The 26,312-nt window shown below is 42.6% G+C and overlaps 1 protein-coding gene across 1 annotated transcript in view; it reads right to left on the bottom strand.

Annotated features, from left to right (window-relative positions):
* The window catches only part of BRF1 (BRF1 RNA polymerase III transcription initiation factor subunit), a 161,504-nt gene that overhangs the window by 44,238 nt on the left and 90,954 nt on the right, over positions 1–26,312 (bottom strand). The window contains exons 11-13 of the mRNA XM_059819175.1: positions 3,034–3,095; positions 729–810; positions 576–631 (exon numbers count right to left, since the gene is read on the bottom strand). Of these exons, the coding sequence (XP_059675158.1) occupies positions 576–631; positions 729–810; positions 3,034–3,095 (200 nt within the window). The remainder of the gene's footprint in view (positions 1–575; positions 632–728; positions 811–3,033; positions 3,096–26,312) is intronic.

The following is a 26,312-nucleotide window of genomic DNA, read 5'->3' as shown; positions in this document are numbered from 1 at the left end:
CTAATGCCATAAATTGTGAATATACGGCCAATTAGGCTGCTTTAAACTGCTAAACATGGAGACAGGACATGCCATTTGTTAACATAACTGTCGCATTCTTTATGAAAGGTAGAACAAAATATTCCTTCAAGTGACTGTAACAAGGATCTATTCAGTTCTTCATAAAGAAATCATTATTGTAAGAGCAAAGAAAGCTACTGAAGTTATGGCAAGTACAAACAAATTCCCCATGCACACGTTAAAAAAACAATCAGGCATGTCTTAAGACCTGTATTTAAATAAGCAAGCAATTAGGACAGCAATCATAAATGCAAAGAGCCAGCTCTGACTTTGCCATGCACAAAATTTTCTCACAACAGTAACTTAAAATAAACGTTTGGGCAAGAAAGTGTTTTACTCACCACCTGAAAAATTATAGCCTTGTATTTCAGTAACAGGTAGAGATAAAATAGCTTTTGCTCATTTAGTGGTGACCTGTACCATTATGCCCATACATCCTACATGGAGCTGATCAGCAAATGTAATGAATTTCCAGGACATTTTCAAACAGACACAATTAGCATACAGTTTAATACCTTGTGTTCCTTATAAATCCCAAGTTCTTTCTCTTTCGCTATTCTTGCTTCCTTTTCTGAAAGATGACAAAAGGGTAACCAGCATGAGGATTACACAGACTGCAAGTTTCAGCAACACCAGCCAAAAGGAGAATTTCAGTCCTATGTACCTACCTTTTTGTTCCTTCAAATAATCTGCATTCTCTTTCATCCACAGCTCTGCTTTTATCTGAGCTTCTGTTTCGTTAAGTATATACTAAAAGACAAAACAAGTTTATCTACTTTCAGAAATCAACTTGAAAACCATAGAGCAAAACTGAATTGAAAAACCCCTGGCAAAGTCAATTCACATTCTGTTTTTAAAAATACATTAATAAAAGAAAATAAGACTGAGATGTGATAATCAGAGAGCATTTCTAGTAACTTCTAAAGCTGGCAAAAACCAAAGGCATGTTTTCAAAAAACAGTGCTCGGTTTCCAAAGTATGATGGGGTGACCAGCACCCATCCAGGACTCATTGTACGTGGTCTGTAATTAACCTAAAATGATCCTGGGTTTATGATCTTTTTCAGATGATATGAGAGAGTACCATGACAACATGGTCATCTGCAAGTAATTCTGCGTGTTGATGGTGGTCTGTAATTCAAAACAGTATGGGAACCATTGCCCTGTGCTACCAAAACAGAAACACGTGTCTTCTGGGTAGGTTTCTGTGAAGGTTTAGGCACAGTTACTGAGATTATCAGTTCAATGGCCACATCTGTGTGAATGAAACCAGCTGAGATTGCTGGAGTTTTAGTCCTCTAGATTTTAGAGAGTTGTGTTCAGTAACCACATCTAGGCTTTTCTCAGTTAACTCCACTTAGTCTCGGTAACGCCATTAGTGGGTGTGGAGCTGTAAAACACATCTAGAACTAGTCAGACGAATTACAGAAATAAACAAACAGGTAGGTAGCAGGCAGGCTGGCAGGTTGGTAGATAGATCTCCTGTTCAATTACTTAAATGTAAAAATAAACTCAGTATTTAGCACAACTGCCTGTGAAACAAAAGTTCTCTACAGCCAATGCTGTTTGGGAGTGAAAAACTGCAGAATGGAGAAGACAAATTGGGTCATCCTTCATGAACAAGACACTTTATTTTTAAGCAGCGGACCCAAGACTTGTAAAACGATGTTTAAGTGCAAGAAATACAATTTTAGATTTCTCCATCTTACGGATTTGAGTATTTGAGATTTTCTCCGAAGTAAAATGTACATACAAGTTTTTATGAGAAAAGTAACTCCAGTTAAATAAAACTAATGCAGGGAGGAGTCCTTCCTCCGAAGGAGAACCAGGCGAGCAGACAGCTATGCAAGTGCTGGTTTATCAGACCAGTGTTTTCACTCTTTCATCTGCTTCTAGTAAAGGTGAGCCATAATAATAAAACTCATTTCCTCCTAGCCCAGTTATTCATCCTTCTTATGATTTTAGAGAGTTCATAATCTTGAGTTTACAATATTACAGTCTATTGCCATGGAAATGAACATGAGGTCATAAAAGCAGAGTTATGACCTCATCACAGAGCCTAGGAAGAGGAGAAAATGTGCTTGTTCTTCCCCTGTGTTTGCCTAAATTATGGACCTGCTATATTGAAAACCTTCAGCCTCCCCGCTCCCTCCATACCAAGTCCGCCTGATTCACAAGACCCCTCCTAACGCCCAGCCTAGCAAAACCCACTTCATGGCTGAAGTCACGCTGAGCATTTTCCTGCTCCTTCATCCATCGCCAACAACATTCTACAGATCAGTAATCCCTGTGCAACATCATCGCTCTCAATGATTTTGTACCACAAAAGGAGTTTTTAGCATTGGCATTATCTGTTCAAATTACACTTTAAACCAGTGTGGCGGCTGGAGAGGGCATCAGGCTCAGAGTCAGGAGAGCCGGACTCTGTCGCGTGTTCAAGCATTGACCTGCTGTGTGGCCTTCAACAAGCCTTTTTCCACAGCTGTCTGTCTGTCATATTCAGGCTATATGGTAAAGGGTATCTTTCACTGCCACACAAATAATAATAAATCCAGAAAATGTTACAGAAATCTTTGAAAGAACACAGAAGCTGTACATGCTGGTTTTACAGTTTGGTTTCCATGGCAGCCTCCTATGTTGAATATATCTTAATTAAATAATTAATTTAGAGCTCCACCAAACTTTTAACAGTCCTTCTTCAGAATAAAAGGCATTCTAAAACATAATTATTCCAGCACGGTAAGAGCGAGCAGTAGCAGCAGTCTCATAGATATATATATAACTTGGGCAAGGAACACCAAATTCACAGGCTTGCGTGAACATTAGTTTTGATCTCAGATCACTGAGATCACTCAAACCTCTCTATAGATCACAGCGAAGAGGCAGTGAGGGGGGAGGATAAACCAGATAAGAACCATTTTGTCTTTCTCCAATATCCAAATGCAGAGACACCCAGGATAAGAGGGCACCTTACCCGATCTATTTCACTGTCGTCGATCCCACTCAGGTCTAATTCACCGTCTCCCGTGTTCTCACCTACAGAAAAGAACACATTTTAATTAAGCGAATGTTTTTTTCAAAATCAATCGCAATTCAAGTTCTACAATAAAGTAACACTTAACAATCGTCCTTCAGGGATTTGCATCCTTCTGCGTTCATCCAGGAGGCTTAACGTGTTGCTGAGTATTTTCAATACGGGGGTACCTGCACGCACAAATTCACCGCACTGCATTAATTTAAAATTCAGGAATTGGTATGGTCCTCTTCAGTACTAAAAATCTGCCGGACACTTCCAGTTGCCTTTTTTTTTTTCCATTTTAATTTACAGCCAGAAATGCTCAGCAGGAAGCTGGGGAAACCATTTTAGGAAGATGACCATTCTTCTTTCATCATAACATGAATTTCTTTGTCAGCCTATAGGACAACAATTTGTCCGTAAATTACGACTTAGAAAATATTTTCTGTTTTCAGGGAAGCAGCGCAGACCAGTGAATAACACATCATGCCAACAGTCATACCATGGCTTTCTTCTTGATTCTGATCTATCATCATCTGAACCACTTACCTCATACCAGTTCTGTAAAAAGATGTGTATTAGTTTTCCCCTCTGTAAAATGGGAATTATTAAAACATTTCCAAATTTTAAAATAAATTTTAAAAGCTATGGAAGGGTCTAGATTAATGTTAAACTATAATGAGTTTCTGCAATTATAATTTCACTGTAATTTTTCTACTTTTGTGTTTATTAAGACTTCTGAAAACACATTTTTTTATATTCTACCCATTAAAAAGCGTAACAGCACAGAACTGAGGCCTAATTTGGGACTGGCACAATGTACAGTAGCAAAACCTGACTTTCCACATCACATTAATGTACAGTAGTAATACAGTATTAATGTAGTCCAGGTAGAAAAGAAAATAAATTATTCAACAAAGACTTATGCTGGGCAATGGAGCAATCTTCTTGGTCCTCTCTGTTAAATCTAATCAAGACTAGACAGGAGATGACCTAACCAGTTTACTTGCAGAAAAATAAACAACCTGCAATAACAAATTAAAACCGAAATGGTGCAGAACAGCTTGGCATCTTCATGGTTCCTACTCCCCAGTCCCGGGGATGTGCCTCCCAACAAACCAAGACCTTTCAATGGTTTGATTCCCCAGTCTGGGGCTTTCTTGCGGAGCAGAGCTCCTGAGCAGCGTGGCGCGGGGCTGGTGGAGGGGGAAGGCATCTGCACCTCTTTGATTCAACGGCAGGTTATGGCAACACAGAGCCTCAAGGCTTAAGGAGCACCAAATGGTGAAGACAAGCAAAGGTAGGAATTACGAACATTCCCAGAAGATACGAACGATGCTCTGCTTGGCAAAAGTCGGGCATTTAAACTAGTTGCCTGAAGTACGTGAAATCGCAGGGTCAGGAATCCAACCAAAACAGATAGTTAGGAAAAAAGGCTGCGCTCCTTGAGGTGATGCAAAGGATCTGGCTGCTCAACTCAACAGATACTTACCGACGTCAGACACCGAGTGCTTACAAATGTCTTTTCAAAATCCACCTTAAACAACCAACAGAGTTTTAAACTCTTTCCATACCAAGTCATATGCGAAACGGGTTTCACCCCAAAGAAAATGTCCTCTTGCAAGGAACCGCTTAACACTGTGCTTTGATTTTCTTCTGAGATTGTCTCATAAACGTAGTATCAACTTTACCAATTCAGATAATCTGATGCTAATATGACTGAAAAGGCGTTAAGGAACATTTCTCATTGCTGTTACATTTAGAAACTAACTGTACTTTAGTCCCAGGCACCAGATTTACTCTACAACCTTTCTCCCCAAAAATACTTTAAAAGAGTAAAAGATTTTGTAATAACTATACAATTATGCAGTACATATGCTTTTCTTCTGGTCTGATCTCTATATAGTGCAGTAAGAGCAGAACTATGTGCACCAGGGCCACCAGCTCCTTGTCCAGCCACCCCACTACAAGGCAGGCAGGGATCTGACCCAAGGATATGGCAAAGCACACCCTGACTCGAGGCTGGAGGGGAAAAGAAGGTGACAAAATACATCCCGGTGGTTTGCTGCCTCTTCACGGGAATTTTTTTAAGCAAACTGTAATCGTGCAAAATGCAAAAAGGAATCAATGTATGCCGCATCACCCACGGGAGTCCGGGGTATGCTGCAAAACAGCACTACACGTCTCTCCTGCTGGAACCAAGATATAAATTTCCAGTGAGCAAAATGTTAAATATTCACCAAGGAAAGGAGTAAATACTGTAGTCTAGCATCCGAGATGCCTTCCCAGGAGACTGTCCACCTGGGTCCAAGAAATGTTTCATTACACAAAATAAAATAACTCAAGAGCAGAGAGCAAGAGTGTGCCCAGGCCAGAAAAACCAGTCTCCTAGGTGGGAAGGAGTTTGTGCAGAAGTGGCACTCGAAATGGGTCTCCCATATTCTGGGTAAGCACTTTAACCACCAAGTTGTAGGACAGAGCGGGGAATGGCCTCCCCCTTCTTTGTGTTATCTACCTTTTGTTTCCTCGAAGTTTTGGGGGAAAAAACCTCAACTTTCAATTTGGTTTATCTGAGCGAATAAAGGATTCTTTTTTTTTTCCCATATTCATAGCACCAGATAAACTAAAATGTCAACTCCCTACACAGGCTTGGAATTAGGGACAAAGGAAAAGGGAGCCAACCTCAAAAATCACTAGTAAGTTCTGATAATCACAGGCTAGAAAATCAAAATTTGGAAGTGGTGACAGAGTCATTGCTCAACTTTACATAAAATTGTATCCCAGAATTATTTGTTGTAAAAACCGCCACAGCGTCTTAAGAACAATAAAAATATCCTATTGAAATCAACCTGCCACTGCTTTTATTCATCATTAAACACCTCGCTCCTCCTATACCCTGCTATATTTTTGGATCAGAGGTTTAAAATTTAATGTGTCACAGTTCGGTAGGCGTCTGTTCCCTTATACAGCCCTAATATGCCAGACTGAAAATGATGTAATTTCAGGCACCATGAACAATTTCACATGTCATTTTAAATATAACTTGTTACTGAATTAGGTGCCAGTTTTTCTCATTGGATCAATTAGCAACGGGGATGGAAAACTCATTCTCCAACTGGTAAATTGCAGAGAAGAATCCAGAAGCAAGTTATACGTAATAAGCATTTCTTAGACCCCGTAATGGCAGTAGAGGGAGTAATTGCAGGATATCCCTCTGCCTGCAAGTCGCCCTTTCTCCTGCCAAGGCGATAGGCATTCATTAAATGCAAGGGGCTTTTCAGAAGAGAAGGTGCCTTCAAATCCCTAGTTTAACACTTTCACTGAGAAAAAAAAATATGTGTTTTGTTACAGAATGCCAATTCAAAACAGAATACATCCGTTTTCATCTGAAAATTTCCACGGCAATTGTTTCCAACAGGAGTAGATGCCACCAGCAATAAATACCCGTCTGCTCGATGTTATATGTGTCACTCCAGGGCACAGAAAGCAAACCCCTTGCTTTTTTATATACCAGAAAGATCTTCCCAGCTGCTAAACTTTTCAAAACAATTTCCAAATGATCATTTTCTCTTTTAATAAAAGGGTCGAAATGAAATGTTCAATGAAATAAAAACACAGATGTGGCCAACATCTGGTCCAACCTCTTAAAAGCTTATTTAAAAGCAGTAGCGTCACGTGGCATGGCTCAGACATCACAGATTTCTTCTGTTAAGAAAAACAACCACTTTACTGCAGAGCACAAGCGAAAAATAAGTTGGGCGTTAAAAACAACCACCACCACCTCCCCACCCCCAAATCCAGGTCCTAAATGAAAGTACCATCAGGAAGAGCATAGAGCGAGGCAGCGAGGAGCAGCCTACTCCATCCTCACCTAACATCTCCGTAGCAAGTGGAGGAGGATGGGCACTTCTAGAGCTTTCCATCAAGGTCCCAAATCAGCTACATTCATGCCAGTTAAAACCATCAGTCACCCAGCCAGCTCCCCCAATATTTAAAAATAAAAACCCTCAAAAGCCCTTTCTTTAGAGCCTTTTAACATCTTTCCAACAGACTCCAGTAGATGCGAGGGCTACAATCAGACACTGGGGATTAGGTTTGTAAACCTGTAGGATTATTTACTGTTCTTGTCATTACTAAAGGCACACTAAGCCCTCTTTTAACACACATCTCCCCCTCTCTCTACCTCTGTGCAGCTAGTTAAATGTATACATAGCACACTATTATGGGGATTTATTACAGAAGAATCATTCCAGCCGATATATTTTAAACCCCACATTTTGAAAAACAGCCATGTGAAGAATGTGTTTTTCTGTTTCTATTACAAGAGGCAGCACTATTTATTGCTCTGGCCAGATAAGAGGATTTCCTTACAGACAGAAATGGAGGCTGAATGCTTCCCAGGAAATCCTCTGGAGCAGATATAATGGAAGGCACTTGGTGCTCTGGTCCCATGCAGCGAATACACCCTCCGTCACACTGTTTCGTAGCAGTCAAAGAGACGAAAGAGTTTAAACAAAAAACCCTTCCACCTATTTAGCACAACACCAGACGCTAAGCACCCCCAGCATTTAAGAAATACTTGGGGGCTAGAGCACGACAAAATTTGAAAATAGTTGGGAGAGGCTTTTTCACTAACAAAAATCCTTAAGCAAAAAACCAAACAACCTAAGCCCGGGGCATCAGAAACAGTGGGACTGATTGTTGCTCTCCAGGGAAGGATTAAAACCAACGGGAGCCATGGCAAGGTCCCGCAGATCATCAGAGGAACCCAATGGGGCAGAAACGCTTTTGCAGCTAAATCTGATGAGCGGTGCCGGTGCCACTTTGGGAGCTGCAAGGAGCGCGAAGGGAAGGCGGTAGCTTAGCGTCAAAGAAGGCACTGCACAACCGCACCAGAATATAATTGATTAGCTGATCAGAGGGGACAAGAACCCATCTGGAAGGGAAGATAACTGATTTACTGAGGGGCGTGAAGAGAACAGTCATTAAGCATGGGTAAGCGGGAGGGGAGCGGCGACGACGCAGGGCAGACAAAGTGCCGTAGCATCAGGTAGGGAAGAGAAATGGATGTGAAAATGCTGCAGTAGCAGCAGCAGCGCAGAATGAAGTGAGGCATACAAGGATCGATGGGTGTGCAAATGAACCTGCGGTACATGAAGGTGAGTGCAGGGCCCGTGGGTCCGTACAAGCGGGGTACACTGCGAATTTTACTAATATGGGGCTAGGAGCCTCCAGAGTGGGCTGGGAGGTTATCTTGGCAGGTTTAAGCTGTTGCCAATCTCATTGCTCTGGATAAGCCATATCTTTGTGTAATCCCAGCCAGCCCCACCGTGCCCCCATCCCACAGCACGCACCCCGCGGCTGCTAAGGGCTCCGGTTCCCCCGGTCACCTTCAGCAATGTCATCGTGTGCCGTCATAACAAAAGTATGCCACAAAAACAAAACTTAAGGACAGAGCAAAATTAATTGCACTTATTGACAAAATAAGGTCACAAAAACACATGATGTGTATCCCATTATTTAAGTGAAAACTTTTTTTATTTTATTGTACCTGAAGCCACCTTGAAAACTACAGCCTACTCCTTCATACTGCCAATTCAACACCAGGATTTAGGTCTGACGGTGTACGGAGCACACGAGGCCACGCATAGAGCATAAAGATAAATGAAGTCTGTCACTTTATTATTTCCTTCTGCCAAGGCAAGGTTAAGGGGTCTCTCCAGCCGAAGCCAAGTTTCCAGCCTGCTAGCTCCTCCAGAGAAAGCAAACACACCGCGCCACGCAGAGTGAGGCCCCTTCTTCCGAGAAACATTCATTCCTGCCGAAGAGGGATGGCAGAAGGCATCGCTGGCTGGCGCCAGGCTGCCCGGCAGCACCAGGACACAGAGCCCTAGCACTGCAAAGTGCCCACCGGCCGGCTCCTCATGCTTGGACTATAAGAAGTGTAGAGGCAAAGCCCAAAAAGGCGCAGAAGAAGAGCAAAGAGGGAAGAGACTCAGTCGAATAAAACCAAAGAGATTCCACATATCTGCTACATACCCTACTATTACAAGCGTGAGAGAGCGGCAGGGCAAGGTAAGCCTGTACAAAAGCAGGGATGTACAAGCTCATTAGCTCTTTCCTCACTCCTATCTGCCAAAAATAGGACCTTCTCACAGAGCAAAGAGGAACAAGAGCCGGGACCAGCGCTGGCTGGTTTGCAGTCACTGCATCAGGGTCACCATAGAGAGGAGGTTTTCTTACAAGATTCACCCTGAACCCCACACAGAACTACAAACCCATCTTTATTAAGTGCCCGCATCTCTATTTCCTCATGCTGAGATTCAAGCTCCAGGTGCTACATCTGTCCTTGCAGCAGCTGACTGACATCCGACGGCCTCAGCCACCTTCGTATGGCAGTCGCAGAACAATTATCCCATCGCAGGAACAGAATTTCTAATTTGTGTGCTTAATGGTATATGGGAATGAATTATAAGAAATGCTTTTCCTACAGTCAGTCATTTCTCACAGAACTTTTATTAGCTACTGAACACATTTTTTATAAATTGAATTTCAATTTGGACAAAAAAAACAACCCACCAACCCTGCTGCTTTGCTGGCAGCACATCCACACTGAACCAAATGCTATTGTTTCACCTCGCAGTTCACGGAGGTTCTAACCAAACCGCATCCACACATTTTACATCCAGTTAAAGGTTATGCCACTAGACTAACAGACAAGGAAACTTGTTAACTTAAACACTAATTAATCAGAAAAACAGTTAATCACTCATTCTTTCCAGATATCCTCCCTGCAATATATATGCTTTTTAAAGCAGGTAGTACAAAAATAGTCCAGCAATAAACAATGCTATTCTCATTCTGAAGACTTTTCTTTAAAGGTAAGCTCATGCTTATTGAACTACATAGCAATATAAAAAAGCCCTTAAGAAAAAATCCTTTCAACCTCCCAAAACAAATACAGCTGAAAGTTAAGCTTTTGAACTGAAGAACATCTTGACACTGTCCTCAAAACCAGCAGCAGATGTTCCTCTTCTGGAATAATGTTCGTGTGCCCCCTGACACCTTTTGAAAATAGTGAAAAAGAGCATCCTTTATGCAACCTACTTGATGCAACTTGTTGTTCTTTTATAAGCTCCCAACCCTGCTGCCATGGCCAAGTGCTCAGAGGATGACTGCTCTCAACAATATGGCAAAAGCTATTTTTTGCTGATGAAACCAATAACCATCAATGATCAGCTTGACAAATACTCACCCGGAAACACACTAACTAGCTACCAGAAATGACATTTTTCAGCTCCAAAGCCCAGAAATGGTACAAGCTCCCATGCACAGACACAAGTCTTCTCCAACTCATGATTTCTGCATCTAGCAACAGCAAGGCTGACCACAGCACTCCTGCCAAAGGTGCAACACACTCGCATCTCAGCGTTTCTCCACATATTCACCCCCTCCTGCCTGAGTAGTTATGGACTTAAAAGCTTTTAAAAAGGAGACTATAAAGACAGATTTTCCCTACTCATTGCTCTTTTCCATCCGATCACCAATTCCCCGCTGCATTCTCCTCCTTTGCCTTTTATGCTGTTCTTGGCATCTTTTCTCTCCTTTCCCTTCCCCCACCCTTCCTTCTTTTTGGTGCCTTCTGGCCTGTATTTTCTGGATTTTTTTACATCTCTGCAGGGGTATCCAACAGTAACAGTTTATATAAAGGGAGAGGCCAGGGAGAAGAACTGACCAGCATCTTAATCAGCTCCCCTCTCCAAACCCCGCAAGCGCAAAGCGCGGCTGTATCTCTTGCCTTGGGCAAGGGCTGTACAACGCCCTGAAGAGCCGACAGCAAAGGCAGCAGGGCTCAGATCAGTCTCCAGCTCACTTTCCCCGTTCTGCCAGACCAATATGTAAAACAGCAAGAGCACTTTACACCCGAGCCAGCCGTAAAGGGAACAGCTGGTTTAATGTTTAAGTGCTGAAGCATCATTTCTGCAACTGCAGCTCGCCGGTTAAGTAGCCAGGTCTTGCTGTGGGCGCTAAACGCTGCGCTGCCCGTCCCCGCAAGCCCAGGATCCTTGCCTGGCCGGCGCTCAGCCACCCCAGCTGAAGGACATATGTTTTATTGAGAAATAAATCTACTCCTCTAATGTGCCACCCTCCCCGCACCAAATAAAACGAGACGGGGAGCTCTGCACTACTGAGAACTTACTTAAAAGCAAATGCTAGAATTTTGCTTAGATTATTTTGTCTACATTTTTTTAATCATGAATCAATTTCTGTTCCACCAGGAAAAACTGTAAATGCATACAGCCATATATACACACAGTTTTTAAGCTACAAAGACACAGGAAAAATTTGAGGAGACTCACAATACAACATTTTAGAGCCTGATTTGACTGATTGGAACTCAAAATGGACAAGAGGAAATGGCCTCAAGTTGTGCCACGGGAGATACAGACTGGATATTAGGAAAAATTTCTTTACTGAGAGAGTGGTATCACAACGGAATAGACTGCACAGGGAGGTGGTGGAGTCACCCTCCCTGGAGGTATTCAAGGAGCGTGTGGACGTGGCATTGCGGGACGTGGCTTGATGGGCATGGTGCTGTGTGGTGTGGGTGGTTTTTTGTTTGGTTTTTTTTTCGGGTTTGTTTTTTGGTTTGGTTTTTTTTTTGTAATGGTTGGACTTGATGATCTTACATGTCTTTTCCAACCTTAATGACTCTGCGATTCTGTGAAAAGCAAAGCTAACTTATTTTTCTAGGACATCACTGAAAAGTCAAGGTTGGCTCAGATGATGGCCCAAAAATTAGTGCAATTTTCCTTTAGCAGAAGTACAAACGGTTGAACGGTCATGAGGGAGTACAAACCAGAGCCCAGCCTAACCCCGACACATCTCTGGCCCGTCAGAGTTACCACACTTACCCTTGTGCTCCCACCCACCAACTCCCCCCCTCCGGGACAGGCACACAGGCCAGCGCTGGGCAGCCAAAGGCCACAGACTCACATCCACGTTAACCTGGCCTGTGTCAGTTCTCCCATGAAAGAAGCAGTCTTCCTCTTGCTCCCGGCACTGTGGTCTGAACCAAAGAGCTGCTCCAGGTTAAAAATAGCCTAGCAAAAACTCACCCAGACAAGTGAGAAAGAGGAACGAGTTGAATTTTCCAGTTACAGTTTTCTTCTAATTATTCTTACCGTCTCTCAGCAAAGGTGGGCTAACTTCTACCCCCTCCTTTGAGGTTCAGAGCTGGTCTATGGTAGATCTGGTGACAAGCTCAGCGTCAGTCACCAGAAGCCACCTGGACTACAGAGATGCTTCAGCAGGCAATTATTAGCATTAAAACAACATCACGGTATAGTGTATTAAATTATATACCTGAGTCTTTATTTAGAGAAAAGAAATCAGTTTGTATCCTGGCGTTTTACCGTGCTGTCCAGCCGGGCTGAATGGTGAGAAGCTGTTAACTGAAAGAAAATTATCAGGTAAGACGTTTCTCATTTTGCTACCCAGCTTCTTCCTTCTTCATTGCTAATGAGAAATAGCAAGCAGGGAATTAGAGAGATGGGGAGAGGAAAGAGAAGGTAAAAGTTTACTATTTTTCTTCTTATTATTTATTATTACTATAGTAGAATAACCAGCAAGAGCAGAAGTTCCCCTGCAAAAAGCAAAACCTTTGCAAATGAAGCAGTTAGATTGGAACCTGGCCCAAAGGAGAACACCTCTGCGGTGGATGGGGGCTGGATTCAGAGCAGCTACTGGGCAGTGTTTTATGCCGCCAGGACTAGCAGAGGCATGGAGCAGAGAGAGATCACACACGTTAAGATCCTGACTCTGGTTCAGTGATCAGGACCACCAGTTGGGGTTTACAAACCTCGAAGTAAGAGACACGGGTCTGAATTCTTAAAAAGTAGCCGCTACAGAAACGTAGATCTTTGTTAAGAGCATCAGTCCATTATGCAACAGATGGCTGCAGCCAGTACAGACCATCCTTTTAAATAAAAATCACAGAGGTTGTGCTGTTTCTTGTTAGATGAAGTGCTATCTTTTTGTCTCTGACCTCGCCTAAAGGATGAGAAACACGTAGGTGGTAAAGTACTTCTCTATCTTGCTCTGAACCCAAACAGAGCTCACATGTGAGCCCTGCTCCAGGCACAAGGGCATTTTTATGTCCATTCAGGCAACTATATGAAGCATATAAGGATCTCTGCAAAGTACAGGCATTGCTTGGGTGGCTCCAGGTGACAGTGGAGCATGGCAAGCTCACTTGGTCATTTGGCCAAACTGCAGCACAATCCTGCTGCAGACAGCACATGTACTGCAGCAAACTCCTCAAGAGGATGTGCATGTGTTCCCTCCTCCTCTCCCCCGATGTTTTAGGGACTGCAGCGAACATTTGCCCAGATGCACAGTAGACAGTGGTGAAGGATTTTAACATTTTGCCTCCAGCAGCTCTGAGGCCCCAATGCCTTGGCATTTGGATAGACTGAACCGTAAGCACAGCATAATTAGCATGTGTACTCCATATGCTTGAGATCCATCATTACAGCGCTGGAATGCCCTACGACACCACAACTTTCCAAAAGAAGAAAGTCGTGGAGAAGTTCCTGGAGAATAATTTGTCTTATTCTCCAGGAACGGTGGAAAAAGGCACTTCCGTTCACAGGAGGTTTCAGCGGAGCTGGAGAAATAACCTTTTCCCGACAAAGCCCAGCAGCATGATTCACCTATAAATAATGGAGCCCGTTTCAAAGCTGGCCTTTCAAGCTAATGGCTATCAGAAAGGCCAGCCATATGCTTGTACAACCTGTCATTCTGATTAATCTCAACATCTGACTGTTGTATATAAAGTTTATATAGTAACGGGACTATGTTTAATATGTCATTTTCGCTAGGTTACGTATTGCTGGTTTTACAGTTTCTCACCAATCTGCCATTCTCTGGGGTACGGCCACACAAAAGACCCTGTTTCAATGTTGATTAGATGCAGAGTGAAGCGAAGACTTTGGAAAGATTTTAGTAAGTCTTGAAAACCACATAGACTGGTAACACGTTTCAAAGAGAGCACTGGAAAAGATAAGGTCCCACATCCACATGTAATTAATTCTTTACTTAAATACATTAGACCTCTACTTAACACGGTATTGCAGAGGCAAGAAGAAAGTCACAAATTATGGCTCAGTCTCACATACACTAAAAGGATTCATGGCTCTTTCTGCCATGCACCCACTTTATTTCACAGCATATGGCATAGTATCAAAGTTGTTCTTCTTTAATTAACTGAGTAACGATGCTTTCCCATGAGGTGTAATCTAAGTTCACCATAACACACTGTATTATGGCACCAATTCTCAGACACACGACTATGTGTCTGCAGCCCATTTGGAGAGAGGGATGTGCATTTCATGTACCAATTCATTTAAACACATTCAGCATTATATGCAATATTGATTTCTCTGAAATCAGGAAAAATTATTTTGAACTAACTAAACCAAAGTTATCTTCTGAAAATAAGCTCTGGATAACTTTTTACTATTTCATTACAAAATCAAACCCAACCCACCAGATCATCATTTCAAATTCAGACCTAGTGTCCCTTCCTATGGAATAGACTTTTATTTATATTTTATTTCTTTATTTGTTTTACTTCTTTGGATAAGACTAGAATGGATTGTTCTTTATGTTAGCTTTAACTAGGCAAACTCTTTCCACAGCAGACTTAAGCATCATTAACTGAGCAGTGAAATAAGCCCGGGATAATGGGCTGACAGAAGGGACGGATGAGGAAAGAGCTAGCACGGTGCACAGAAAGAAGCCCTGTCTCCTGAAAGCCTAAGATTTTGAATCTTACTAGCAAGATAAAGCAGAGAATACTAAAGTCCAGACAAAACACTCCCATGCAATTCCCTTCACGCCATCAAAATCAACATAAAAATCTTCAAATGCTAAAATAAAGCCAAGCAAAGGAACATTACTGTCAACGACTGCCAACTGAAATGAATGATCTGGGTTGAAAGCGTTTGCTGACGTAGCTAGAAGTTGCCACAAAGACTTGAGGGCTGTGGAAGCAAACGGGTCTGCGGAATAGCTCCTCACCTCCTGCCAAGACGAAACAGGCACGTGGACCTCAGCTCTGCCATTGTCCCCGGGGACCAAGGGGATGAAGCTAGAGCTATGCCACTCGAGGGCCTTTTGGGAGCAGGATCAACTGCACTGCTCACTCTAAACTGGGCGTAACAAACCCAAAATAAGGCCAAAACACTATTCCTGGGAGTGACAGCGGAGAACCTGTGACTTTCAGCCTTTGGCCAGAAGAGATTTGCAAGTCTGTAGGGAAGCAGCTTATAGCTAGGACACCTCTGAGAGGCAGCCAGCGTGGCTGTGCCGAGGCACCCGTACCCACTGGCATCACCCTGAGGAACGCCAACGAGCGAGTACCAGGAGGCTGTGCCAGGGGCCGTGGAGGCAGGGATCCCAACATCTGCATCCACGAAAGTTTAATTCTCAAGATGTTTCTCAGCTGCTACCAAGAGATATGTCATCTCTGCAGTGACACTGCAGTCAATCAGCTCGACTGACCGAACCGACTGCGTATCTACCAGCCATAAAAACTTACAGACTATTTTATTCCACATTTTGCCCAAAAGATGAGGACGGATTTGAACAATACAAAGACATCTAAACCACAGCCTTAATTATACTGGCACGTTAAAAAAGAGACAGGAAACAAGAACAACAATTTCAGGCTTTTGTGTTATTTTTAGACACTACATTTTTCTCCATATTGTAGTAAAATTAAAAGTACAAATCTTTGGATGCAGCAAGGAGAATGAGGAAGCTTGCCAAATCTTGGGGAATCCACAATTAATATAATAGCAATTAATTCAGAAGAGTAACTACATGACACTGTAGGGTTCCCTGTGTGTTCTGTCACAGTGATTGCTTAAAAAATTTGTTAAGCAAAGAAATAAAATTAAAAATGTTCTTTGTTTATTTTTTTCTCTGAAATAACAGCATCACAAACTCATGCTGGTATTTGAAAGTCCGTCTGGGCTCTCCCTAGCTATACTATACATCCTTATTATCATAAACATTCCACAATTGGAAATTACTTTTCGTGACGCTTATGCCAAAAAGAAAATAGCTGTATTGCATCTGCAGAACCAAAAGTAGTAAAATGTAATAAACATTCATCTTTGTCAGTGGCTCTGCAAACCAATCTGTTCGGCACGTAGGTGCCATTTTTACACAGTTGCCAAGTGCTCTCTCAAGGAAAGACTGTTCTTAAAAACGAGCTTGTTAAAAGTTTAAGTGTAAACCTTAGGATAAAAAACAGCAGCTAGGTTTCATCTGATATAAACTTTTAAAGAGGAAAAAAAAAAATTGGAGGGACAATTTAAAAAACTGCTACGTTTGAGGCAGGCATGAAATTGAAGCAGACAAGAAACTTTAATGTGATAGAAAGAAAGAATTGGGGACATCTGTACCGAGAATAAGTTGTAAGTAGCGGGAGGAATTATCAATCTAGTGATGTGCCAGCTCTCTGCATTTCAATTGCTTCACAGGCCATACCATAAAAATTGTTTGCAATGAAAGCAGTATGAAGAATTCGTAGATTTTATTGCTCCCAGTGATATTCTACCCAGTTTGTGTGGGTATACTGATTGTATCCTTTCAAGTACAACACTGTTTCATATTAGTACCTGTTGAAATTACTTGCCCACAAACATCGTTCCATGTTCAAAATGCCTCACTATTAAATTTTCTGTTTCAGTCAAAGTACTTTGAGAGTTTTTATCAAGCTTTCAAAGGCAATAAAGTTTCATGCGAGCTTTCTGAAAGTTGAGATAAAGCAATAAACTTTAGATTTAAAAGAAGGCTTTTTCAGGAGAGAATTCAGCGTACCTTTTTGAATTCCCTCCCCACCTTGTTAAACCAAACTTCTTCATTGCTCGCAAGTGTTGCATTTCTGGAGCTGAACTTCAAGCATCAACCTTACTCCCAGTACAAAGACCCTGCACATAAAATGAACTTGGGCAACAGCATACCTGAAATTGCCCATTCCCGTTCACTGATGGATCATAAAACCTCTCCAGCACCGATACCTCAGTGCAGACGTGAATGCCACTTTCAGCCTCCAAAACACACGTTCTTTGATACCGCAAAGACGCGGTCCAGAGCGCTCCTCCAACCCCCGCTGAACGGGGGGAGCCGGATTCTGCCTCCAGCGACTCCCACCTGCTGCTGTACCGGTTGAGGCGCCATTCCCCAACACGCGTCTGTCAAAACCACCCTGATATATTAAAATCGGCTGCACGAGCCTGTGACGTTTTTGACAGACCCGGGTGAGGGAGGCAACTACACGTGCACTAACGCCAGCATGTAGGAGGGGGATGAGCCAGTAAAGCGAGACACATCTTCACCTCAGCCAGCGGCACCCACAACATCCCATCCCGACACACCTGCTCTGCGTTCAAACTGGAGGCCAAATTCAACCAGTGCAGTATGAAACAGGGATTTTATCTTTGCTCTTGGGGGAGAACTTAGCACAGGAGCTTGGTGTTAGTTCTGCAGCAGCTACAGAGCCGTGAGACATGGTAGTAACACGGAAAGCAGTACTCCCACTACGCGCAAAAACTCCGGCTTGAAGTGCAAAGAGAGACTTTACGGAAAAGCGATTTCTCACTGAAGTACATTTTATTGAATGAAAAACACTGCCAGAATACAATATCACCACCAGTGACACAATTTCATGTTGATATGGATGTTGCTGCATTCCAATACATGACTTCCACAGTCATGTGGATTTGCATTTTTTACCTGTAGCAGGAAATCAGTAAGGGCCATTAAGCATAACTTCCAAAATCACTCGTTCACCTTGTTCCTATGTAAGTGTTAACGATTTGGTCACAGAGCACTGTTTTACTTCCTTCCCATCTGTGAGTACACGGTGGCTTCCCCACCGTAACTAAATCAAACACGCCATTTAGGTAGTGAATTTGCTGGAAAATGGTATCCTTCCACCCACTGTACAGCTGTTTACTTCTGGCTTCTGCGTTTTATACCTATCTCAAGAGCCTTCTTTCTTGCTCCGAATTTCATTCCTGGTACAACTTAACAGCATTATTTACTCTCTCCCATTTCATATTCATTCCCTTATTTCTGCTACACAGTTGTAAATGTCCAGGTCTTTAGTCACAGAAAACAACTTCTACAATCTTAGGTGTACACATACGCTTCAATACGAAAGCTGAGCCTTACCTTAAACTGCTGACTTTAAAAGTAAAAGAAAGTATTTTCTGCTTCCTTTTAGCAACATTTGGCTGCAAAAAATCCCTAGAGTCAACTCTCGGCAATTCCCCCCCTAATTTGCAACTACCTCTCCCCACACAGCCTGACGGCATCTCCTCCTCCAACTGCTTCGGACAGTCTTGACCCAACACAGTCCACACAATCCTAGAGAAAAGATCACAATTTTTGTTATTAATAACCAACCCAAAGCTGGTCTTATCTGCCAGTTTCTATGGCTTTGCACCACTGTAATTAATGAACACCATAAACTCTAAATGCAATTTTTTCAGCCCTACTGAAGGCATACTGGTGAGTGCCTATGAAAAAAAAAATTAAATTGAAAAGCTGAAGAGTACAGTAGCCTCATGCTGACAGGTCACTCTGATTCCAGGTCAAAGCAGAGTCTATATTTGGCTGCGTTGATTGTAATTGCTTACAGGACAAAAAATAAATAGCAATTATCTCATTGTCACACAAGAAAAAAGACCTAATAAATGAACCAATCCTAAAGTAACATTGAAAAACAAATTATTTCAAAAGCAATCAGGAGTAGTAAAATTCAGTTTCCAAAATTGTTTTTAATTGCCACCGGTGTCAACATTAATATTATTCCTCTATTGGATAATCCAACCATTTTAGTTATGAAAGCATTTAGCAAACCAAAAATGTCAAACTACAATTATATAAGGCTAAACTCATGACTGTTTTCATCAACAGTCTGTACTGCCATATCTGAAATCCCTAATTACAAGGGTCATCTACGCAAGCAGCAGTCCAACCCATGCATACACATTTATCTTGACTACTATGACAGTCCCATGGATTTCAGGCCAACAAACAAAACAGATGAAGTGTGTAGGGGTGTGATGAAGTTAACCCTTAAGGGGATACAGGAATTAATTTTTTCATACTAAATTCAAAGCTACTGAACAAAAGCAAAACAATGAACTGCTACACAAAAATACTAAAACCTTGCAGAAACAGCACTCCATTTAAAGAGTTTACTTTGGTGGATTTTCAGTTTGCAGGCATTGCCTTTACCAGCTGAACCTGTACCACAAAAAAATAAAGTACTAAATGGAGAATTATTTTAGCTTTATCAGAAGATGCAAGACGAACACAAAGTGGTCAGGATCCACCACAGCACTGCACATGGATTTATTACCCATCATATTAAACCCAAAGTAGCTAAGCCTTGCAAATCGCTCTGAGCTGTATTTCCTTCTTCCAAGGGCACGTTTTGTGGCTCCTTGACCTAGGTTAATAAGTCTTTATTCTCCATAACAACTGACATCATGAAGCCTCCCTGAACTGGACCCAGGCCTCCCCTCCTGACATTTCAGATACCGTGATGAATTGCTCAAATAACATCCTCCTGAGCAGTTAGCTTTCCATGCAAATTTAACATCTTCTCCGTAGCTTCCACGCATTTCACTTTCCACAACTCTCTAATGAACAATTTCAGTTTTCAGTTGAGTTCTTTGGTGAAAGACTTTTCTTCCTTTTTGGCAGAAGGGCAGGGCAGGAACGTTTGTTTCTTCTGCAAACTGGCCACCTAACCAAATAACTGCGAGCATTAATGGGCCCAAATTCTGGCAGGTGCAGAAAAGGAAGTATCATATAATTCTCATACTAGCAGGGAGTTATTCAGTGTTTTTAGCCAGGTTTCCTGTGTGCCTGTAAGTGTCTGCGTCGTCACCCCTCCAACACTACCTCCCCAAGTCTTGTTTCGATGCACAGCCTATTTCACCCAAGATTTAGAAGCGGGACAGTGATCCCTAAGATGGTTACGTTTCCACAGGTTCCTTGAGAATCAGCCCCCTAAAAGACGGGAGCAATTATAAATGCCCCTGAAAGTATCTCTCACGCTGAGAATCAGCATCTTTTCAGATGCGAGGGAGTGCTAACAAGAGAAAAGCTTGAAAAGGAGCCCCAACAGAAGGAAAACCTCAGATGGATGCCCACAAATGCCGAGACATCTAAGTCAACCACAAAACACAACCCTCCCTTAGTATTTGGGGAACAACTGTTTTCATAATTCTGCTATTTAGGTATGGGAAAAGGACCATTTCTAAAGCCCCAGCTGAGCTTCTCCCCTTCTCCCTGCTTGCCCAGCTCTGTGTTCCTGGACGTTTCTACTTCCTTAAGCCTAAGCCTAGGTAGAGCAGATGACAGCAGACCTTGACTTCCCCTCAATGCAAAGGAAAACAATGCATAAAAACATGCTTTTGCTGATTGCTTCTCCATGCTCCATTAAAAAGCAGTATTGATACGGCAGCACACACATGTCAAATATCAACACGCAGAATGACGCACCAGAGCCCCCGTTCGGCACGTTCACCCTCTTCTCCCAGCCATGTCTTCTCCCATGTCTCCGAACTGGAGAAAGAGCCCTGTTGCCGCCTCCTTCTCCAAAGAGCCTGCAGCCAGCAGACAGCTAAGCAGCAAGAGAGGAGAAAGTAGGTTTTTTTGCCTTCTTTCTCTCAAGCAAGGGAGGATGAGGCCTTAAGTGGCAGGTTAGCCTTCTCATCAAAGAGCAATGTAAGGCTGTTACGCTACTCAAATTGAAAAGAAAACTGATTTTCTGTCATGCTTTTATTGGAAGAATTCAAGACAGAATTCAAGACACATTGCCCACTGCTCACTCGGCAGTCAGGAAAAAAAATCAAAGCCTGGAAAAGCTTTTAAAGATTTAAAAACATTTCCCATTCCAGACCAGAATTTTATGAAACAAAAAATAAGAAAGAAATGAAGGGAGAGAAGAGAAGAGAAGAGAAGAGAAGAGAAGAGAAGAGAAGAGAAGAGAAGAGAAGAGAAGAGAAGAGAAGAGAAGAGAAGAGAAGAGAAGAGAAGAGAAGAGAAGAGAAGAGAAGAGAAGAGAAGAGAAGAGAAGAGAAGAGAAGAGAAGAGAAGAGAAGAGAGAAGACTCCCTCCCCCCAAAACAGTCAGGATTACAGGACAGCCAGGCTGATCAACCAGGGGAGAAGGGCATTCATTCACGTGGGATGTGGCCAAGAAAGGTTTAGGAGATGGGTCTGCTCCGTTCAGCTCAGGAACCCAAACCCCACTCTCCAGTACCTTCTCCTGACCACAGCATCCATTGCTCTGGGGCAGTTCTTCTTGACCAAGACTTCTGACAAAAACAACACACATTTTCCTATAAGGAGTATCCGTAATGATAAACCAACCCTTTGGAAAATTCCTAAAACATCCACAAATGTTCTAAAAATGTATTCAGATGATTCAGCTTATGCTTTCACTCAAATTTATCTCCCTGATGGCTCTAACAAACTGCAGGTTTCTCTCCAAAAGTCCTCTCTAGATTTGTTTGGAAATCTTTCAGTCAAGCTATATGATTAGTTTTCATCCTTTAACCTTCCTAGTTACTCACGGCATGAATATGGAACGAATTTAGAGCATTCCTATCCTTTAATGAAATGCAAAGATCGTGCCTGAAAAAATGCGTACACAGCTTTTGGAGTAACACATGCACACGCAACACTTGCGTGTGAGTGACATACATAGTCAAGTAAGAAAATCATGTCATCTGTAATTCATACCCAAGACTTCAGGTATCAAAAAACTGCATTCAAAGCAGCTGGTGGTCTCCTATTACCATGCTGGCTGCAGCAAGCTCTTCACATCTCATTAACAACGTAATGAAGGCTCAATCAGGGATACAGTCTATCAGGACTGCCAAACATAGGCATATAGAGGCTAGATTAGAAAGATCAGCTTGTATCAGAGTTTTTACTGCTTAGATCGCGAAATTAGGAAAGAGCTAGTCCTGCCACAGAAAATACTTTCCAGTGAGCAAATGGCACACGGAGATGACGATCAAACCCTCAAAGTGCTCGTAAGGCATCACACAAGCAAGGTGGTACCAAGCAGGTCACGCATACCGCTCATTTCCACAGGTGGGGCTTAAAACCACAAAAGCAACTGCACTGTTGAAGCCAGAGCCAGAAGAAGAGCGATCAGGATGGGGACACACATGCTTGCACTGGTGACCAAGCGTACTTCGCGTATGTAACACAATTAGCGCTAAACTCAGCAGCTTTATTTCTCATGTATGTGGCAATTATGATTTAATAGGGCTTCATAATGTTCTCTCTAATTACTGATTATATATTTTTGTATACTTTTATATGCATGTATACATTTACATATTTTCAAACAGTTGGCACTGATGTACTTAAGACAAAATCTGAGGTAGAAAGGAGGATGCTAGAAGAAGAAACCAGCCCACAGAGGGGGTCAACACCCATCCATTGATGGAGCAGCAACTGTGAGAGCAGCAAGCCTGCCCCCCGCCACACAGCAATCCACACTGGGGCTCCTGGATGGAGCAAACAACCCTCCAAACAACCTCACGTGGCCGCCAACAGCCGTTCTCCAACCTTTTTCAGCCTGTGGACCCTTCCACGGCAGCTCAGACCATGCTAGAAATGTCACATTTCTACAAACCCCCCTGCCCGCAGTGCTGCTGGCACTGGTCATCTGCTCCTCCCAAAGAAAAAGGGGGATCATACACACATGCATTTTTCCTTGCTGGGTGAGGGAGTTGAGTCTGCTCGCAGAGGGGCTGAGGAAGCCCCAAGGCCAGGACGAAGTACGAAGTGGGAGCTGGCGGCTGCGGGGGATGAAATACAAAGGAAAAGAGTAACACCCTGGAGGATGTTACATCCCTGTCTCGTACAACTTCATCTTTAGCCTCTTTTCACATCCTCCTTGAGTAAGAAGTTGAAAAGCGCTGGTACACAGGGACGACAACTATTCGATCAATGAACACTGTCTGCATGAGGTCTTTAACACCCACAGAAATCAATGGCAACATCTTTCGACCTCAGCCCGTGTCAGATTATGCTTGCAGCAGTATCGGAGGCATAAATACAAGGAGCAATAAATGAGCAAACTATTAATTATGAACAAGCACAAAACTTTTCTCATGTATTCTTTGTGAAATTAGTAGCGAAGGCAGTTAGCTGGGTGCCTAACCAAGCACAAGACGGTACATGCACGGTGATTTCTCACTGCAAAAGCCGCTTACTTTCATGAGGACATGCAGGAGCGTGTTACCACCCGCTTCATATACATTACTTGAAACTACTGCCCTAAATGACTGCATGTGAATTTTGATTCAAAACAAAAACTAAATCAGGTCCCAAACACCACCTAGATTATAAAGGAGAAGGTATGTAAAGTCAGTCGGTAATTTATACCCTATATTTTACCTTTATCTCTGTTATTATCAGACCTTCCTCACTTTTAGCCTTGGCCAGCATTAAGTTTATGACTTTTGATTTATGTGGCAAGAAGAGATGAACTGGTGCTGTACAGCCTAGCAGCATGACATAGGAAGGACCGGGTGACAGCCAGCAAACATCAGAAGGACAGAAACACCAAGAAAGATAATAAATTATTTGAAGTGGTATAAAAAGGACGTAAAAATAAATTGTAGAGGGAAATTTTACACCAAAGAATATTATCTCTTGAGAATCGAGTCCATGGTATTTGACTGTGGCAGTCTCCTAAAGGAAACGGTGCCCTGTTTTGGGGAACTGCAGAATCACAAAGAGCACGTCGAGCGTGGAGAGCATGCTGGGATGCTGCATGGCCAGGAAAACAGACAGACTGATTTAGGCAATCTCCATCTCTGAAACTGAAATCTCACTATAAAGCGCTTTTACCATGAAGAATAAGAAGGAAGCCATTTACAAAGACTCAAACAGATTTCAGCTAAAATGTCTCTGCAAATTAATACATTTTGTAGGAAAAAAAAAGTCAAATGTAGTGTTTATTCTAAGCACTTTACTGCCTCAGACTCATTAACCCGGTACCTTACATGCTCTCTTTGTAATGCAAATTTGCTAAAATACTATGCTTTCCATAAAACATTCATATAGACAAGCTCACACTGCTCACACACCACTTGTAAGTGGAGCAAAAATACACTAAATTTTTCTTAATACTTGGACTCTGCACCTAAGTCTTATCTGCATAAGCAGTTTGTGAGAAACCTTCTGCTGTTGCTGCAGCCACCATAGCACAAAGGTGGGAGATTTCCCAAAGCAGCTGATGTAGGCAATTATAAACTGAATTACCACATGCACAAGCCAAATGAAAAGACTTTGTAGAAGATACCTACAGCTGAGGTTTTCTTGAGGAAAAGAGATCATTACAGAGATAATGAGGAGATACCCTGCATTTAAGGCAGCCAAACATTGCACATACTGCACCTGCTCGCTCCACTCTGTTCAATAGCCACCTGCCCAACCACGCAGTGTATCACCACGAGGGTTTGCTGGGAATCCTCACCACGTAGCACCAGGCATGCTGTTTCCAGCCACTGCACTGATTGGACATAATACACCCATCCAACATCACGTGGAGCCCAGCACGAGATACAAAATCATCCTGACTAAGGTCTCCAGCCCAACCAGACCCAGATGGTCCACACAGTGGAAGATGACTCAGGGTTGGAGAGGGCTGAAGGAATGGAAAGGCTCCTGGTTTATGACTTACACAGATGTGGAGAAGGACCAAAACATCACCTTAAGGGTGCAATGCTGTGATGATTCTCTCCCTTCTCCAATGGACTTAGGTGCTGGAACATGAAATACCATAGCAAACCTATGGCCAGTTGAGATTCACTACATAAATTGCACTAAACTAAACTAAAATACACATAATAAATGCAGGAAATTTTATGATCTTTCGCTCTTCCCTCCACAGGTACAAACTACTTTTGTTTCAAGATGATCTATAATTGTGGCATCTCAAATTAAACTGTGAGCAACTGCTATCATCCTATATTTAGTTTTGAAAACTGCCATTTCTTTTTCAGACTTGAAGAAGGGCCCAGAAACCTGGAAATTGTCTAATTTTTATGACTATACTAGTTGGCCTGATAGAAGAAGATACCACCTCCAGGTACAAACCTTTCCCAGATTTCCCAGAGCTATGAGGCAGAACTCAAGACATCATTGCCTGAGGTAATAGGAACATCTACGTTGGTTTTCATTGGGGTTCAGAGCTAAGATGCACAAGTGACAAATGGGAGGCACCTTAACAAGAGGGTTTCTTTATTCTGCGTAATAATAACATGCCAACCGCAAGCCAGGTGTACTTCCCAGCCTGTCTGCTAGACCTGGTTCCCAATCATCCAAAACACATCGAGGCTCCATTATGGCTCCTGAACCCAGATGACTTCCTGACGGAAACCAGGTCCTCAGGGCGATGATGCACACGCACACTGTGATGCACCTACACCACACACGCATTGCGTGGCAAGGGCTTGGAGACTGGGAACTGCACCCCAGCACCTTGCAGTACAGACATAACCAAAGTGAATCTGACTTAACATGAAACTTTTAAATGATTAAAATAAATTATCAGGGTCACTGTTAAAAAAAAAAAGAGAGAGAGTTTGGGGCAGGATCTACAATCAAAATAAAACCAAAACAGTAATTTGGCATATGAGCTTCGCAACATGTTAAGAAAATAAGTATTTGGTCAAACACCCGCAGTGATTTCTCAGATGCATTAAAAGAGAATGAGCATACTGAAACCTATTTGGTTTGGAAATTCAGTTCATTTGGCACATCCTCCACTTTTGAAAGAAAACAAACAGCAAATGCAGACAAGCCATAGCATGAGCAGCCATGCGCTCTCCTGCCCACCTGCCTGAAGCCCGACTCAGAGTACCTGGCTATACCAGCTTGGTTTCATCTTTGAACTCAGTCCTCAGCCTGTCCATTAAAACGGTCAATAGCAATGCCAGCTGAGAAACGTCCATCACTGGGAACTCATTTTTACAGGTCATTGGCTAGCCAGACAACAACAGCTTCTAGCCATTACTGACCTCTCTTCGACACGAACCGCTGATTTCCAGGAGAAAGACGAGCCACAAGCCATTCATTTTCTTAATCGTAATTAAAACAAAACCAAAACCACTC

Source organism: Gavia stellata, chromosome 7 (genome assembly GCF_030936135.1).
Source record: "Gavia stellata isolate bGavSte3 chromosome 7, bGavSte3.hap2, whole genome shotgun sequence".
NCBI lineage: Eukaryota > Metazoa > Chordata > Aves > Gaviiformes > Gaviidae > Gavia > Gavia stellata.
The sequence above is the reverse complement of the archived record's forward strand: the minus strand, read 5'-3'. Positions and strand labels throughout refer to the sequence as shown.